Consider the following 19,721-nt stretch of genomic DNA (forward strand, 5'->3'; position numbering starts at 1 on the left):
ATTTTCTCTTAGCCCCTATGTATTTTTGTACAGTGAACTCGCCTTTTGGGGGCTTACTTGTGACACTGGAATTAGTTTCTATAGTTTGACTCATTTGCGCTACCGACTTCTTGCATATGACCCTTTGCTAAGCGTTATACCCCACTTCCTTTTAACTCCTTAGGTTATCATTAAAATAAGTTGTATCTGTGTCACTCTGGTTTCTGCGAATATTAAAACACTACGTTGAGGAATGACCCTCTATATATAAATTTTGGATCTCTCTCAGTGACATTGAATGAAACCTTTTGAGAGACTTTGTATTACATTTTTTGCCTAATTCTTTAGGCTATCATAACATAAAATGTACCTTTGACACTCTGCAAATATTAGAAGACTACGCTGGTTAATGCTTCTCCGTTTTTTGACATTCTTTAGTGACTCTGAATAGTTATCCCTGAACTCTCAAGCAAGAATCACATAAACAGATGTTTTGTCTCCAACGGTGGGTACATCTTTGAACCGCCCTTTTCTCGCTCTCTTTCTACTTCCGGTGACACCTCTTTGAGCCTGTTGATAGCTACTCTTTTCCCCTTCTGACTCAACTAACGATGGTTTATGTATTTTTCTAAAAACCAGTTGCATCACATAATGGTGCAGTTTTAAAATTCCTATTCAATCGGAAACATGCCATAGAATTGATTACTTACTGATACCGAAAACTATTGAATATAAATCAATAGCAAGGATTAATTGATTTATAACCCTGTTTTTAAATTGTTTATGTTTTGATATGTTTGGTTTATTTTTGTCCTCTGTCTTCCGTCTCATTAGTACTTTATGTATTTTTTGTCTAAGATTTATAATAATGTTGTTTGTTATGTATATATTGTATATTGGTATTCATTGTATTTATATATTGTTTTATATATACACCTTGCAGCCCTGAAGAAGTCCCAAGTGGACGAAACGCGTCGGCTGCTCTGGCTGCTCTTAAATATCATTTTAACATATGAAAAATAAAGAAGATTCTTTTGAAAAAGAAAAATTGGATGTATATGGACTGATTTTGATCTACTTTGAGATTGTGGTGCGCCTTTTGCTGTCTATGTTCCTATCTTGCCCCAGAGGTTGGGGAGGTATTGTGTTAGCGGGTACCAGTCGAGAGCGCACACAGAGGGTGAATCTGAACTTATCACCTATTAACACAGAGGGGAACTGATAATCCGGTGCTGTCCAAGAGGGTTACCGCTAGCTCCGTTCCTTCTAAATAGTCATATGAGCCCCTTTAAAAACTACTACGGCTCATATATTAAATACCCCGGTTTGGTCGATGTGGCTGCCCAAATTTATTGGAACAGGCTCCTGACAGATATACTGCCGCTTGTTTAAGTTATTACGTTAAGAGTCCCAATACGGCTCGTAGTGCTACCTTTTTCTAAACGGATACTCTAGTTCAAAATGCCGCCACTTACTTCAAAGGATGCACGCTCCCGCATGGAATCAGTCGGGGAATGGTAGTGGAGTAAAGATTACCTGTTGTATTTATACTTATGGAGATTCACGAGTGCGCCTAATTCTTCTAATTGATGTAACTCTCACTGATGTAACGCCGTGACCTAATGCGTACTACCACTTCCGGGTTAGACTCAACCATAGAGTCTAAGCTGTGGGTGAAAGTACGCGTTTATCACTATGGGTGCCATCTTTGCCTGTTTTAAATATTTTCCATAAAACTACTCTCGCTTCACAATTACAATAAACAATCGTATGTCTGCATCTGCCTCACGATAAAACTTTATATAATATTCTTGTGCAATATTGGCCTCCTGAATCTGTAGATGGAGAACGGTTTATCTTCTCCAAAAGAGGTTACCAATCTACAAGAGAGTGGGGAATAGAAAGCGCCATCTTGGAATGGACTAAGTTCGATTAAGTTCACTATAGTAATAAGTGAAAGGTTTAGACAGGGGACTTCCCTATGATGTATTAAACCTTTATAAAAAACAGAATGTCGGCCTCTTGAGCTAAGACTTGCATCGGAGAAAATATAGTTCCTTTATTTTTTAATAAAGAATAGTCCTCTAATTAGATATAGAACGTCAGTAATAAAATAGAGGGCTAGAGAGTCCACAAATGGCAAAGGATCGTTTTCACTTCCTAAAGTGTTTTAAGCACAGAAACCTATTCCTTCTCTCCCTCCACACGCTGATCTATCTACGTAATAAATGCCATCCAGTCTTCCCTAGAATTAAGGCCCTTAGTGATCGTACCTAATTTGCACATAAACCATTGTTCCCTCATTTTTCTCAGCTTTTCTACGTTACCACCACGTCTATTATATTTGATTTTTTCCAGTATGAACCACTTGAGATCCTCGCACTTGTGGTTATTCTGGAGGAAATGTGCTGTCAGTGGTGCATTTTCTTTTGAGGTCCGTAAAGCAGACTTATGTTCGGTTAGTCTGAATCGTAGTTCACGTCCTGTCTCGCCCACGTAGCCAAGTCCACATGGGCAAACCACGAAGTAAACCACGTTTTTGGTTCTACAGTTGGTCAAATCTTTTGATAGGTAGGTATTATCTCTATACTCTATCTTCTTATCAACTATGCATTGTTCACAGACTGAACAAGTTCCACATTTGTTATTTCCTATTGCTCTAGTTTGGAACATAGTGGTTTGGATATTCTGTTCATTATCCATATAAGTATGAACTAAGGAATTGCGAAGGTTTGTGTTACGCTTGAAAGCAAACAAAGGTTTTTCAAAAGGTTCTTCTCTCTCACAATTGATGATTTTCCAATTCCTATTAATTATGTTTTTTATTTGGTTGCTCACTTGTGAGAACTTGCTAACGAACACAATCTTTTCAGTGGTTTTGTTCTTCTCTTTCTTTCTATTTATGTCAAGCATGGCCTCCCTATCATAGAACCTAGCTCTTTTAAAAGAATTTGTAATCAATTTTTTGGGGTAACCCTTATCCACTAATTTCTTTTTCAGATTATCAGAATGAACATAAAAGTCTTCTTAATTAGTGCAGCTCCTACGCAATCGTAGGAATTCTTCAAAGGGAATGTTATCTTTTGTGCCTTTGGGTGATGACTTTTATAGTGTAATAAAGTGTTTTTGTCTGTTGGTTTACTATATAACTCAACCTCTAATATGTTATTACTATTTTTGATACAGATGTCTAAAAAATTTATATGTGAGTTACTCCACTGTGAGGTAAAATTGAGATTGGAGTCACCTAGATTGAGCCAGGCTATAAATTCTTCCAGTTAGTCACTGGAACCGCTCCATATGAAAATGATATAATCAATGAAGCGGTACCAGTGACTGATGTTTTCGAAAAACTGAGCTAATTCATTGAACACATGAATCTGTTCAAAGTTGCTCACATAAAGACAAGCCAGACTTGGGGCGCAGGTTGTGCCCATGCTGGTCCCTTTGATTTGGCGGTATAAATCCTTCTGATATAAAAAAGGTTATTCTTCAATACCATGCTTACGCAGCTCATTATAAAATCAATATTGCCTCCCCTTAGGTCTTCTGCTTGAAGCATAGTTCCTACTGTTTTAATAGTATCATCTTGGGGAACATTGGTATACAAAGCTTCGATGTCTAGGGTGACCAAAAATTGGGTCACCCCATTGAAGTTCAATCCCTCAAATGTTGCAATTGCATGCGCTGAGTCTCTCAAATAAGATCTCTGTCTGGCAACAATAGGTTTTAGAAAAAAGTCAGCATATTCGCGTAGAGGTTCTAAGATGGAACCTATGCTGCTAACGATGGGTCACATCGGGGGATTCTTAATATCCTTGTGGATCTTGGGTAATCCATATATTGCGGGAGTAACAGGATCTAAATTGCATACAAATTTATATTCTTCATCACTAATCCAATCTTCATGGGTGGCTATATCTAGCGGTTCAAACACATCTTTTGGATATTTTTTTAATGGGACACCTATTGGTAATGTTCTCTCACATTGAGTAGGCTCATCATTTTTCTATCATACTCATCTTGATTGAAGATAACGACTCCTCTGCCTTTATCGGCGGGTTTAATAATAATATTGGTGTCCTTGTTAAGTTCTTTAAGTGCCTTCCTGTGTTCAAATGGGAGGTTATTGTTAAATTTATAAGGCCGATCCAATAGATTTTTCATCTCTATCTCTACAGTTTTTTCAAAGACAGCTGTGTTACTGTTCACTTGTCCTAAATTGGGACTGAAGGAGGATTTGCCCCGATGGCCTGTAACGTTTGTACTAGGGCGACTCTCCTTTCCTGCAAAGAAATCCTTTAATCTAATCTTTCTAAAAAAGAGTTTAAGATCCTTATCAAATTCAAATTTATTAGGAGCTGCTGTAGGTGCGAAACTGAAACCTTTCTCTAGAACCTCTATTTCTGCTGTTTTTAATAACTTAGAAGAAAGGTTAACAATAGGAATTTTATCTATCGTCAATACCGGCGGTTCCTCGTCTTTAGATATTCCTGAGGATGATAGTTCCTTGCCGGCTCCTCTCGATTGGGGTTCCTCAAGTTTCCCTGTTCTCGTTTGTGGCGTTGCCCTAAAAAAGACTCCGGATCTTGGTTAAATTCCATCCGACCCCTAGTGTCAGGATGTTGGTCTTCTTCATCCGTGCTAGAACAAGAGGTATCGGAAAAGGTGATCCTTTTGTTTCCACCTCTAGAATATATTGGTTTCTGATAATTCGGTTTTTCCCATGTCTGGTCTCCTTTGGCATTATAATAATCTTTCCCTAAATAGGGATATATTCTCTTGGCGCTAAATTTCTCTATGTCCTTTCTCAATTTATTAGTCTTTTTGTTTACTAAAAAGTCTCTATGGCCCTCGGTTTCCTGTTTCATTTCTTCTAGTCTTTTCTTAATTTCCTCTATCATTGTGGTATCTTTACTTTTGCTCTCTAGTTCCTCAATTGCTTGTTTTTCAATTATTATTACCTCTTGGGCTGTTTCTTTAATAAGAATCAGCCAATCGCGGCTGCAACGATTCGCTATATGTGACCAAGTTTCTTTGTGTTCAATGAACAGTCTCGGCTCATTTCTAACTTTATGCCCAATTGGTATCACACCTGCTTTTAGGTATTCGATGAGAAACTCTGCATGTAGCTCAGTGCGAATACGTTTTTTCTTTAAATTATAAAGTTTAAGTAGTTGCTCATGATTTGTTAGGTTAGTTCCATTGGTAGGTCCACTGTGGGGACCTTGATTAATGAGTTTGTTGAATTGCTCTTCTGAAAAACTGAACATTTTAAAATTGTTCATGTTTTTGGTGGTATAAATATACTACTACGTCTTGGGTGCAACAAGCTACCCAGCCACTTAGCTGTTGCTACCTCTTCAGCCACAAGGCCTGTGCTGAAAACTGTCAGAAAGAAGAAGAGGGGCCCCTTAGAAACAAAGGAGTAGGGCACTATTCAGTGAAAAGGGAAAAGATCCTTTGGGAAAAACTGTATAACCTGAGCGTACTTCAATTTCTACACTTCAATCCAGCTTACACCATTACCATTCTATCTCACTCATTCATACTAGAGAAGATTGAACCATATATAATCAACAGATGAACAAAGTAAAATAAAATTCTCTATATAAAAAATATATGTAATTTATTGACACAGTCACAAATAAAATAGGACAATGAATTCATAAACAATATACCTTGCAATAATCATAAAAAAAGTTAATTTATACAATCCAAAAAACAGTACTAGATAAAAAGAGAGAATGCGAAACAGACAAACAAAATATGCCTTTAAGATTTACATATCCGTGATGTAACAGTGCATAGGGCGTGGAACTTGGTATTTTATGATTTCTACTCCTTCACCACCGCCTGTGTTCACGGATTATGTAGTTAGTAGTGCGTCGACGCGTTTCGATGGATGTAACATTTTTCCATATTTTTCAAGACCAATTGATAAACTCTCTTAAATTGTTTAAAAAGGCTTGTAAAAAGGACCAGTAACAACCTGTGTAATAAAGCACAAACATAATTCCATTATTCCTAATCTGTACAGGGTTATAACTGATATTCGGTTTTAGTTCTGGCAATTGTCATGTCCAGCGGTTGCAAAAAGTTTTCTTCCTATTACATAAACACCATTAGTACATATAGGAGTAATTAATAAAACATACAGTATTCGTAGAATACATTCTATTATAATATAAATATTCCAGCTGTATGCACCTCTAATTCAATGTAGAAAAGACATGGAATTAAATCATTAAAAGGGCAGTTCATAAAAAATTATCTCTAAATATATATAGTGCAATCTTCTCACCAATTGTACAAATTTAACATAAAATGACAAGTAGGGAAAACACTCTACTACCAGGCCAGATATACTCATACCAACATACTTCGCAAAGGCCCAGAATAGCACCAACAGTAACATACACTGCAATCAAAAATGAATCCTATTCATACCTACATCTAGTCATGTGGCACTTCCTAGATGAACCTCCCCTATTATTGGTGACGTGCTCTGCACTCTGTATTGGGTAAGCTGGATTGAAGTGTAGAAATTGAAGTACGCTCAGGTTATACAGTTTTTCCCAAAGGATCTTTTCCCTTTTCACTTCTTGCTTCAGTAACACAAACAGCAGAAGGACTTGTGACTCACACACACTCCAGCTGACCTTCGAGAACTGAACCCTGCAGGAGCGAGGGCCGGAGATAGTCCTAGTGCCTAAAAGACTGCCCTGAGAACACAAGAGCTGCAGGATTGACCAGGAGAAACGTTCCCATCAGTTGGCGAATAGTGCGACATAGTCATTTTTTTCCTCCTTCAGAAGGTAAGGACAAGGTGCAGAGGTTTGCCCAGGGAGGGTGCATCCTCATCTGGCCAAGTTCATCTTGCTCTGAGTTTACTGTGCTGAAAACTGGTTCAGCTGGAAATCACAGTAAAGGTACCTGGCTTTGTGGAGCACAGCATAGCTACAACTTCCAGCCTTGCTATGTTGTTAAACCAAAAAGAGATTAAGTGTCAAGATAATATCTTGAACCAGGTCAAGACAGCAAATCTGTCTCAGAACAAGGTGACCTCTCCTGCTGCAGAATCCAACAGTATTTTGGTCAGAACCCTTTGTGCCAAATTCAAGGTTGCAGTTGGAACTCAACAACAACAAATCTGACTTCAACAGACCATGGTATCTTCCGATGTGGACACTGCCCTGTTGGAAGACTTTGATCTCCAAAAAGTAGTTTATGTCCCAAGGTAAAAACATTTACTGGTTCAACCTGTTGGTGAAGCCAATCTCATCTCTTTCACCGTTTGAAATCACACCAAGATCCAAATCAACCACAAACTAATAATTTACATTTGCACTTTACCTTTATAGGGTATTTTTACAAAAAAATTTGAACTTCTCATATTCCATTCCCCTGAATTGATTTTGATCATTTTGGTTTATTCTTGCTTCTTAAACCATTTTCTATTTTTTTCTAAATTGGTTTGGAAATGTTATTCTACTGTTTTTGTGACGTTAACATTGTTGGTGCTGCTTGTACCTAGATCGAATATCTCTGGGATGTTGTCTCTTGCTTGTGCCTCAGTTAGCAGAGATTTTCTAAGAATTGCGTTCTAGCCTAACCATATTGTGCTTATTAAGTTGGCACGTACTTCCTCTCAGATTAATAACCCAATTTGTTTCAGTGTGAGTGAGTGAGTGAGAGTGTGCGTGTGTGTGTGTAAGTAGTGAGAGGTGGGACAATTCACACATGTATTCGATGCCGGAGGAGGAAGTATCTGGTGTAACTTTGCTGTATTCTATTACTAGTTTCCTCCCACCTTGATGGATTTGTCCTCTTTGATACCATAGTGAGATAGGCGTGACCTGCCAGGAGGTGTCAGGCTACAGTCGTGGTGCTGGATACAGGCAAGGACAGAACTGCCAACAACAGAAATCCAACCACATGTGGAATGCGATCAATCTGGAAGATGATTGGTACCTACTGGATGCCTGCTGGGGAGCCGGAACTGTTGACCTGAAAAACAAGCTGTTCATACCAAGGTATGTCGTGGGTAATGTTCACGAACACTGTTTTTGTTAAAATGCATTACCTCACCTGTCCAATATATATAGGTGAAGTGAAACCTTCTCAACTCACACACTCTAGCTCCCCACCTGGGTTTTACACAGTGGTGCCTTCAACCAGAAAGACTCACTCAAACACATAGGTATTAATCACAACAAGGAGAAGCTGTCACACATGTGAAGATTCATTATGTGTGCTGAAAAGGCGAATGAAAGTTTTATGCACATTTGTTCAGATGCTTTCAAGCTACAACCCAATGACCCGATACTCAACCCAATAACAATGCTTCATGCCACGCATGATAAATTGAAGGATACCAAATTTCCGAAGTTTAATAATAATGTGTTCAGAGATGGGCTCTCAGGGTACCTTGCTCAGGGACTGAAAATGAATGTCTATTGACAGTGGGAGGAACAGAGTGCACATGAGGCTAGATTTACTAAGGGCTTGTGTTGCCCTTGCATTATGCAAGGCGATGCAAAGCAACGCAAGGCAATGTCATTAATGTCATTGATCCCCTTACTGGTGCTCTCCAAGAGGTCCATCCATTTACATTCTCTGATATTCAGTAGATTCCCGATATCTCCTCCCGTACATGTCATCTATGGTGTGGCTTTGTTCCGTGAAATGTCGAACCAAAAGAGCACCTTCTGCTTGGTATCTTATCAGGAATCTATGCTGTGAAATGCAATGTTTCACCATTTGCGTGGTCTGGACCATATACATTTGCATACAGAGACATTTTATTACATAAATAGCATTTCGTGTATTGAAATACTTTATTTCGGCCAAAGGCCATAAAAGTTTCATTGCAATACAACATATTCACAATATGATCTAAAATGCATCAATCAATGTGTATAAAATATTCTCATTGAAATGATCATCAATCTGTAGATAAAACACTATAAATCGGTCACTAAGCATTCCATTACATCCCCCTGATATGAACACTTTTTAAAATTGCCTAAACCTTCGTATGTTACGATTAAAATAACTGACTGTTTTCTATAATTCAAAATACTTTCCCTATTATGGGTACATTGTTCATTGCAACATCACAGCTTTAGCCCCATTTTGATTCTTATTAGTACTACTACAAACAAGTATCGGGATAAGGCAAATGTTACGTGCGGTGCTAGCTGTCAGCACCCTCAGTGCCTCTTGGTGCTTCCTAAATCCCAGTGTATTGCACAACGGTCGGATCCATTTCCTCCTTGCCCCGGCAAATGTTGGGCAGAATAATAGGATGTGTGCTGTGTTTTCAGTAGACCCTAAAGTGCATATAGTGCATAAAGTGCTTTTTGCTGTATAGCTCTTGGTCTGTAAGATGTTATCCCTTAACTTCAGGTAAGGAGTTCTTGCTAAGTACGGTTGTACATTATCGAGAAATTCTTTGAAAATCAGGTTAGGTTTAATAGTAAGGAATTGAGTTGTTAGTCTTCCCGATCTTGGATCGCAATGGAGTGCGGTCAAGATGTGTAGCCAATAAGTTCTCTTCAGTACGTCTTTGCAACTGGATGTTCAGCTATGCGGCTGTGTCCAATATAAACTGAGGCCTAACTGTTTAAGCCATTTCTTTATGAATCTTAGCCAAGGAAAGGTGAAACATATGTCAATGGCTAAGAGTTCTCTTATGCCTTCTCTGTATGCCACTAATTCTGGTGTTGTCCATAAGCATATCTAATAAAGCAGTGGTTGCAATATTACAATTTGCCCTATGCACTTCATGTTTAGATAATGGAATATTGGGATAAGTGGTGTTGATGATAGCAGTCCCATTAGTCTCCTTGCAAACTTGTTTTCCCCATTTGTTAGTTGTTTAGTGTCGCCAATGCCCCAGAGCTCTGATCCATACAATGCTACCGCCTGGACTTTGCATTTGTATAGCTCAAGGGCTGGCGTCACGGGTTTGCTTGAGGATAAGCTATACTTTTTTAGGACAGCCCCTGCCCCCTGAGCTAGCCGTAATGCTGAGTGATTTACGCACTTGCAGAGGGAGCCAGTGCCTGTTTTTGCCAGCAGGACACCTTGGAGGACGCCGTGAGGGGAACGGCTTGCACGAGGGAGGCAAAACCAACGAGCCTACCACCCTTCCGACACCGCCGTGAGGGGAACGGCCAGCGTAGTGGGAACCACACTTCCCAGAGGTCTTCGCGCCGGGCGCTTGCCGCTGTCGTCATCTGGCAGCGCCTGGCCCTACTTCAGCGTCGCTGGTGCCCCGCAGCGCGGGACGCACTTGCAGAGGGAGCCAGTGCCTGTTTTTGCCAGCAGGACACCTTGGAGGACGCCGTGAGGGGAACGGCTTGCACGAGGGAGGCAAAACCAACGAGCCTACCACCCTTCCGACACCGCCGTGAGGGGAACGGCCAGCGTAGTGGGAACCACACTTCCCAGAGGTCTTCGCACCGGGCGCTTGCCTCTGTCGTCATCTGGCAGCGCCTGGCCCTACTTCAGCGTCGCTGGTGCCCCGCAGTGCGGGACGCGCGCGGGCAGCGCCCGGGCGAAGCCCGGGCCAAGGGCGGGCCCGTCCTTGCCCGTCATCGCCAGGAAGAGGCAGGGCAGGGCCCCCCCCTTTACCATCGCCGGCCCAGGGGCATCTATCTAGCCGTGAAATAACTACTGGCCATCTGCACCGACATACATCATGGGGAAAAAGACTTCAGCAGCACCCAGAAGACCGGGTAAGCCCAAACAACAAACAGTACCTACTACCCCTTTGCCAAGTTTAACGGCCATAGACAAAATGTTGCAAAAAACAATAGGGGTTGTTGCTACGGCTATACAGAACACTGAAAGACGCCTTTCGCTCCCACCTAGCCTGCCCCTATTTATGCAACATGATAACTCTTTTGAAAAATCCCTCGATTCATTACTTGCTACATCTTATGCCGGGCTCCCGGGCACAGTCACTAAAGAGAACCATGCAAACGGAAACACACCGTCCCATGATCATTTGCCCACGGACACTAGGTTATCATCAACTCCTATTATGTCCGATCCAAGCCTAAATAGGGGCATAGACTTTTTGCCATCCCCAGCAGCCAATTTGACTCACACAGAAGGGATTGACCTATGTCATGACTCTGTTGCTTTGGACTCAGGTGGAGAAAAAACCCCTAGTGGACCAATACAAACAAGGGGTCAGAAAGCAAGGAGGCTAAAAGCTAAGAGTAAGCGGAAAAATATTGAGCCCGCACTAAACAAACAGAAGGGTGGGAATAGCCAATCACGGAGGTCTGCCGTTCCCGTAGAACCAGACAAAGCCAAACAGGACGGCTTACTTAGTAGGATGGACTCCTCTATCATAGAAATTAATACAGTGTCAGGGGCTCAGGGATTTTGGGGGAGACTGGAGACACTGATATCTACTCTTTTGGGCCCTCTGAATTTACATGTATCAAATATTGAAAAAAGGATGAGTGTATTGATTGATCATGTATCTAAATTAAGCTCAGGGCACCTTTTAGAAATCTTGCCTTCTTCAGGGGTGAGTACCATCATTGATGATGTACAAACAAACCGGCCCAAAACGGTTAACAAAACTAATAAGAGTGCCTCCTTGTTCCCCTCTAAACCTAGTACAAGCAAAAGCCTACCACCTGTAGAACACCATGCCAAACGGGCACCCAAACCAATATCCCCTAAGGTTGCCACCCCCACAGAGACGGCTCAAACTGACCCAATAAGTAACATGGCACACCTTGGTCAAACTAACACTGACGGCCGACCTGACCCTTCCCATCCCTTACATAAGCCGGACCAGTCTATATTGACCACTGCCAAGCTTATTCCGGCCCGCATCAGTCTACCCCCAGAGTGCGGCCCCTATGTACTGGTTTTAGCTAATGTCCCCAAGCTAAGGAAAGATCAAGAGGAAAATGTTGTTAGCCTAAAAAACAGAACCCTCCATTGGTTATCCAGACATTGCCAATTTCCAATGGATGGTGCTGGAGAGATTATCCATACCCAAAGAGTGGGGTGGGTGGGCCCCTTAAGGAAAAAGTTTGAAGGGGACTGTATAATTATAAATTTTATGGGCCCAATGCACATTAGCCAAAGCCCCACAGCCCTCCCACTGGGATTATAATACCACCCTTCTTCCCCTTGGGTATTTTTATAGGCATTTAATAAATCCGAATCCTAGCCTGGGGACTTATTCTTTAGGACATCGCCAGGACACTAATATCGATTTTAGAAACAATCATCGATGTTACCACCAGGGCCAATATCCCGACACTAGAAATGGCTTTTTGTTGAGTAATGTGACTGCACCATCTGTACATCAAATGTCCTACCCCCCCTTCGTAGCCGCACCTCAGCACATTCTTAGGGAGAGGCCCTATGTAGCGACCAACCAAAATATTCACCCGGATGAGCTTGAGAGGAGGTATCTGTTTAATGTTCCAACATACAATCGATTCGAACATGCTTTTTCGAACCTAGAGGAACTTGATTGACTGGGGGAAAGTGTTAGGATCAATGAATATGTAGAGGCTAGTGTTGTAATTGAGGAACCCTTAGACCCTATAAACACTATCACACCTCAACCTATGGCCACACAGCCTACCACTGTCAAATCCCCAGTTGTATGTGAGGGCGTAACATCAATGCTACAAACTAATCACAGGCAGACTACCAGTGATAAGCATCTAGGCAGCCCAAGCGGCTATGATCTTTCTATCCTTAGCTGGAACGTTGCAGGCATTGAATCAAGACTGTCTGACCCTCAGTGGGTCCAGCTACTGGACGGCAAAGATATCATTATGTTTCAAGAGACTTGGGCTATAGGGAATGTGTACCTAGAGGGCTATCATTGTTTTAGTGTGCCTGCTTCTAAGCCCGCTCATGGTCGAGCAATGGGAGGACTTTTTATTGGGATCAGAATATTGGCTGGTGGCACTTTTAAGGACCTATCATCCGGGAACCCAAACATTCAGGTTCTCGAATATAAACGAAAGACCATGATTTATTTAATCAATTTTTATAACAATGATTTTAATTCGACACCAAATAGGAACTACGCAGCACTTTCTAATTTATTGGTACACCTTGAAACGAACATGAATATAGGCCCAGGCGAGAAGTCAGGGATCCTTATTGGGGGTGATTTTAACGCAAAAATCTCAGGAAAATATCGATTAGAGGACAAAAGCTGTCCCGATTTAGCAGATCGTAGAGGTATTGAGCTTGTTAAGATTTTAAATGAACACATTCTCAGTAATGTTATGGAAGCAAGCCAATCCTCAAGGTTGATCCGCGCCCCCACGTTTAGAGGGAGAGATTCAAAATCGACGATTGACTTCATTTTTACATCCCCCCACCTAACAGACTGTGTTACTGACTCAAATGTGGTAGAGACCTCATATGGAGATCACAATCCCCTTATAGTCACCTTGTATTTGGGCCCCAGCCCAGTATATGCCAAATTTAACGGCGCAAGAGACATCGTGCCATCGGGTGACGGTCTCCGTCTTAAATGGAGGGGAATTGACTGTGAAGCCCTACTTGATCGCGTAAAAAACGATCACCTAGCATTAATAAACTCTTGTTTATCATTGGATGGGGATTGCCACAGAATAGTTACCTACTTCGGTAAACTATGTGTGGCAATTAAAAATTATTTGTTAGTCCCACCACCCACAAAGACGAAGGACCCAAGATGGTTTGATTCGGCTTGCTCTATGGCAAATAGGGAATTACGCAGGGCACTAACCATCAAGCCAAGGAACACAGCGGAGGTACAAACAGCTAGGAAATTTTATAAACAAAAAATAGCTGAAAGAAAGGCGGCACTTTTGATGGAACAGTGGGAGTCCCTGGTTGATAGCGCCAATTTGAAGAGCAGTGGGCAATTTTGGTCCGCTGTTAGGAAAATGCGCGATATGGGTAAAAACTTATCCCCTATTGGCTGCAATATAACTGGTTCTACCTGGGAAGCCCACTTCTCCAATATTTATGCTGCTCCCATTGAGGAAATAATTACCCCGGATTTGAGACAGCTGCGAGACCTACGGTTTGATCTTTACGAGGTGGCGACAGCCGTCAGAGAGAGCCTTGGCAACAAGGCCCCTGGACCGGATGGCCTACCTATAGATATTATAAAACATAGCTCAGATCTATGGGCACCAATCTTATATAATGTTTTTAATAGTTTGTCAAGAGCGCCCATCCCCAAGACGTGGTCTCTTAGCATTATTGTTCCAATCTACAAAAAGGGCGATAGGTCAGACCCAGCAAACTACCGCCCAATCTCGCTTCTGGACAATACTTTAAAAATACTCGGGCGAGTTATCTATAACAGGGTGGTAGTGTGGGCTGAAGATTCTGACCTATTGGATCCATGTCAGATGGGATTCAGGAGTGGGGTGGGCACGGTCGAGCAATGCTTGAATTTAAAATTAATAATTGATAAGTATACCGTTGCCCGATCTTCCCCTATATACCTCGCTTTTATGGATCTTTCATCTGCATTTGATTTGGTAAACAGATCAAAATTGTGGTCCATGCTTTTTAGTTATGGACTGGACGAGCCCTTAGTACACTTCTTGGCGCACCTCCATACTGATCTCAGGGCACAAGTCAGGATTGGGTCGGGAGGTGAAGTTTCTGGAGCTATAAAAATTGATAGGGGGGTCAGACAGGGGTGCGTTTTAGCACCCTTGTTGTTTATCATTTATATTAATGGCATAGCAAAGGCTTTAAAACAAGTAACTAGAGATGTCCCAATTGTTCAGGGGCACCCCTTGCCAGTTCTATTATACGCAGATGATGCGGTCCTTATGGGCCGCACTCCTAATGCCCTCCGTGTGCTTGTGGAAAATTTCGTACATCATATGGAGGGCCTAGACCTGCGCGTGAACTTTAAAAAATCTTTTGTTATGTCATGCGGACCTGGTAAACGGAAACTTAACACCATCCATATCGGGTCTGATAAACTCGACTCTGTAAATTCCTTTATATATTTAGGGGTGGCTTTCGCTGCGAACAACTCGTGGAGTGGGCACTTTGCCCACGCCACGAGCAAGTTCTCGAAGGCCATCAACTCAATACTGAGTCTCCCACGCCCTAAGAAATTAGGTGCAACCAGTGCTATTTTAAAAATTTTTAAATTACAGTGTGTTCCTGTTGCCACCTATGGGGCTGAAGTTTGGGCTACTGCTAAAAATCCCGGCATCCAACGAGAAGAGACACGTTTTTGTAGAAAAGTATTGGGTGCCCCAATCTCGTCCTCTGAATTTATCTGTCACAAAGAGCTAAACCTCCCTTACATCTGTGATTTCATTAGAAGCAGACCAGCTTTATTCTGGTTGAGAATTTGGAGGAATAATGCAGGCTCCCTAACACAAGACATAATTAAAGACTGTCTCAAATGTGATCACGGGCTCTTAATCCCATGGTTAGCTGGAGTTTCAAAATCATTAAGTGCCGTGAACAAAGGAGATCTCTTTGTAGATCCCTCCAGAATTGGATGTCAAGACAAGGTAGAGGTCAAACAAGCACTATATGCACTTTTTGAGGCAGAACGGTTGGAAAGGGAAATACCGAAACCTACGGTTACCAGATATATTGAGAATGACCTGCCCAGGCAACCTCTCCCACTTTATCTTACTCTTCCTATGACTAGTTGGGAGAGGTCTTTGTTATTTCGATTAAGGGCAGGTTCCATAAAATTCATGTTTGGGTTTCCCCTTGGGTTATAATTCTACTACTGAACGTAACCCCTGCCCCTGTGATGGCACCAGCAAACAGAATGACTTACATTTTTTATTCTTCTGTAAATTTTATTTAAAATATATTAACTGGTTTTTAACACCCTATTTTAGAAAACACAGACCCCTCTCCCTTGTGGAGTCCCGTCAAATGTTACTCTCCCTGGACTCCGAGGAACTGATTTTTCGCACTGGTACCTTTTTAAGATTAATAATCCGTGTACGCAATATGATGGAAAATCCCTGAAAGACTGTTGTTTTAGTTCCTTATAACTTTTAAAGACATTGTGTTGTGTATATTGTAATGATGAATTGTTTTTATGTCTGTACTTTTATGAATTCAAGTAATTCGAATAAAGGTCTTTGATGATGATGATGTTGAGTGATTTACCTGTTGTTTCCATGATAATTTAGAATCAAGTAGTATACCCAAGTAAGTAAAATTAGGGGCATGTTCTATTGTCCAATTGTTCAACTTGAAATTATTTCTAAAACCCTTGTGTGGATGTATGGCCATATACTTAGTTTTGCCAGTGTTTATTGCTAGGCCTTTTACATTGCAGTATATATTAAAATCGTCCATCAAATTTTGAAAGCCACTGGGTGTCTGCGAGATCAGGATGATATCATCTCGAACAGTAGCGCCAGTACCAAGTTCCCGTTTAACTTCCGGGGGTCGTTTTTGTTTTTTTGTAAGTGGTCAACCATGTCATTGATGTAGAGTAAGAACAGGGTGGGAACGAGTATGCATCCCTGTCTCATTCCTCTATCTATTGGGATTGGTTTCGTAAGTTCCCCGTTCATGCCCCAGCAGACATTAGCATAATTATCATTGTGAATCATTTTTATCTGTACTAACAGACTTAGAGGAACTTCCTGTTTTTTTAGTGAGTCCCACAGTAAACATCTGGGTACGAGGTCGAAGGCCACCCTCAGATCTACAAATGCTACATAGATGTGGCCCCCCCCCTTTACCTTAACATATTTCCAGATGATGCATAGGAGCCTGAAAACTTGATCCACTGTGCTTGTGTAGGATCTAAATCCTGCCTGATAAGGGGACATTATGTTGTTGGTCTCTATCCATTCATCGAGCCTATTCAATAGTTGTCTGGCGTAGAGTTTTTGAAGCACATCTATCAGGCTAATTGGCCTATAATTCTCAGGTTTCTCTTTACTGCCTTTTTTGTGGATGGGGACAATTTCAGCCCCTTTCCAAGTTGCGGGTACTAGTGCACCTGCTGCTATTGTATTACTAAGTAGGTTAACATACGGGGCCCAAACCTATTTGTCATGCCAGGTCTGGTGGCTTAGTGGACTAATGCATCCACTGCAGGGACCTGTGTTTGACCTCATGGTCACAGGTTCAAATCCTGGTGGGTCCACTCAGCCTTTCATCCATCTGAGGTAGATAAAATGAGTACCTTTGAGTTGGATAACAATAAACATCTGTTATTCAGCGCCAACTTACCTACGAGTCAATGTGCGCTTTACAAATACACATGTTATGTTATGCTTGGAACAGATCTCCCGGGAGTCTGTCAAGTCCCGGTGCTTTTCCCTGCGTGATAGTGTCTATTGCGTGTTCAGTTTCTTTCAGTGAGAAAATGATCACTTCTCTGTCTACCTCATTCTAGCACGCTCACAGTCTTCGATGGGAGTGGCCCGCAAGTTCCCATAGTGATCTGATGTCACTCTTGTTGGTGGGTTTCTTATAACGAGAGAGGGAGGGAAAATATCTAAGGAGCACTCTTAGTCCCCCAGGTTATATCCAGGTATATTATCAAAACAACGAAAGAGTGAGCCTTTACAAAATGGAAGAAGAGCATGCATGTAGAATCCGACTAGGTTCTTTAGAAAGCCCTCACTCACCAACCTAGTTGGTGACATGCTTCATCATTGGGCCCCACCAGGAGAGGCCGAATGCCACCCTGGTGTGCTTCAACACCAGAATTACTGCGGAGCTGGTTTTGTGTGGATTGTGATCAGTGAAAGTGAGTCAAAAATGTCTAGGTTGTGTCAAAAAATTATTTTTATTAATTAGCCAATCAGACATGAATAAAAACAAAGTATGGGATGTGTAAACTAAATAGATTATTCATCTAAATCCCTTGGTGTATGGTCAACATGTTTCTGCCTATGAGTGATGCCTAATCAGGCATTCGTCAAGACCAGAAGAGGTGAACCTCGGCGGTAAGGGCGCGCTAAGGCCCACCCTAACCAGAGGTTATAAGTGTGAATCTTTCTTTTTTTTTTTAATCTTGATAATCAAGTATTTCTCGTGTTGAGAGGAACCGAGTTTATTCTAAAACAATGGTAATGTTATGTAATGGACAATGACAAACATAGAGACAAAAGAGAAAAACATACAAAGGTTAATTTAGATAAGATTCTCATGCGTTTGTCATGGCAAAATATACATACATTTGTGCTCTTCAAAGTGCACTTAAACAGTAACACAGAACGGGTGTGCTATTGTGAGTCGTCATGTGCACTTATTTGGAGTGAAGACAACTTATTTGGTGGGACTACCGTATTGCAAGTTAATTACCATGTATGCCCATTGTGGCGTTTAGCAGTAACCGGTAATCTGTGGAATTAAATACTATCGGTATCTAGACAACATTCCTGTGCTGTTGGGCACATGTGGTTCGTAAAAAATGAGAAGTATCTTACAAAAGGTGTGATCATTCATCACACCATGGGTCTCGGGAGGGGGGTGGTGGCAAAATGGCACACCCTGCAAATAAAAGGAAACGGGGAAAAGAAATTAAATTAACTAGCTCGGACATGAAGAGGTTACTTATCTCGTCTCCTCGTGTCGACCCACGCCTTCGATGCCAGGCACCCGCTTGGTACCTACAGCAATCCTCATGAACCGGACCCCGCTGGTAAGTGATCCTGGCTTACCGACATGGTTATAAACTGCGGGGAAGAGCCCCGGATTGAGCCGGGGGGCTGGGCGTGTCTGTCAACGTCACCTCGTTCACGTGCTTGACGCGGCGTTATTGTTGGCCAGTCACAGAGCTTGTGTCAGAAGCTCAAGTGAAATTGACCAATCTGGTTTTTGGAGATGAAACTGTTCCCCGTGAGGTTCTGAATTAGACAGCTTGCACAATTGGCAGCTCTTGCCTGGTTCATTTGGAATGTGGAAAACATTATTGACACCACTCACAATAACGGGCCCGATTATAACCCTTTAATGCAAATAAGCAAAAACAGGGGGTGGGGGGCCTATACCAGGCACTTATAACCTGTGGTTAGGGTGGGCCTTAGCGCGCCCATACCGCCGAGGTTCTGGTCCTGACGAATGCCTGATTAATCATCACTCATAGGCACTCTATTTAGTTTACACATCCCATACTTTGTTTTTATTCATGTCTGATTGGCTAATTATTAAAAATTATTTTTTGTCACAATCTAGACATTTTTAACTCACTTTCACTGATCACAATCCACACAAAAAAAGCTCCGTAGTAATTCTGGCGTTGAAGCACACCAGGGTGGCATTCGGCCTCTCCTGGTGGGGCCCAAGGATGAAGCATGTCACCAACTAGGTTGGTGAGTGAGGGCTTTCTAAAGAACCTAGTCAGATTCTCCATGCATGCTCTTCTTCCTTTTTGTAAAGGGTTTCTTATATGCCCTTACCACATAATCTCTGACATTTTTAGTTCTCTTAAAGGGAAATAAGGGGGCTTCATCATAGGTATCACTCAGTAGGGGCAGTTTCTGTTGATAATCCTCTTGACTTCATTACTGCCTGGGGGGAATGTGCTGACTATCACAATTCTGTTCTGTTCCTCATATTTTTCTTGTCTGGAAAGGAGTGGAGCAGAACCATGCTCTCTTAATCGCCCTAGAGATTATTTTTCTAGGGTAACCCCTATCCAAACGTTTATGTTTGAGACTCTGCCTCCTTAAAGTATTTGTTTTTATATGTACACCACCTCCATATATGTGGGAAGTGCC

General features: G+C 41.7%; 1 protein-coding gene across 1 annotated transcript in view; it reads left to right on the forward strand.

Annotated features, from left to right (window-relative positions):
• Positions 1-19,721, forward strand: part of LOC146863267 (kyphoscoliosis peptidase-like) — a 218,396-nt gene that overhangs the window by 83,058 nt on the left and 115,617 nt on the right. Inside the window, exon 5 of the mRNA XM_085642689.1 lies at positions 7,824-8,015. Coding sequence (XP_085498815.1) covers positions 7,824-8,015 — 192 coding nt within the window. The remainder of the gene's footprint in view (positions 1-7,823; positions 8,016-19,721) is intronic.

This window comes from Triturus cristatus, chromosome 2_2 (genome assembly GCF_964204655.1).
Source record: "Triturus cristatus chromosome 2_2, aTriCri1.1, whole genome shotgun sequence".
Lineage (NCBI taxonomy): Eukaryota > Metazoa > Chordata > Amphibia > Caudata > Salamandridae > Triturus > Triturus cristatus.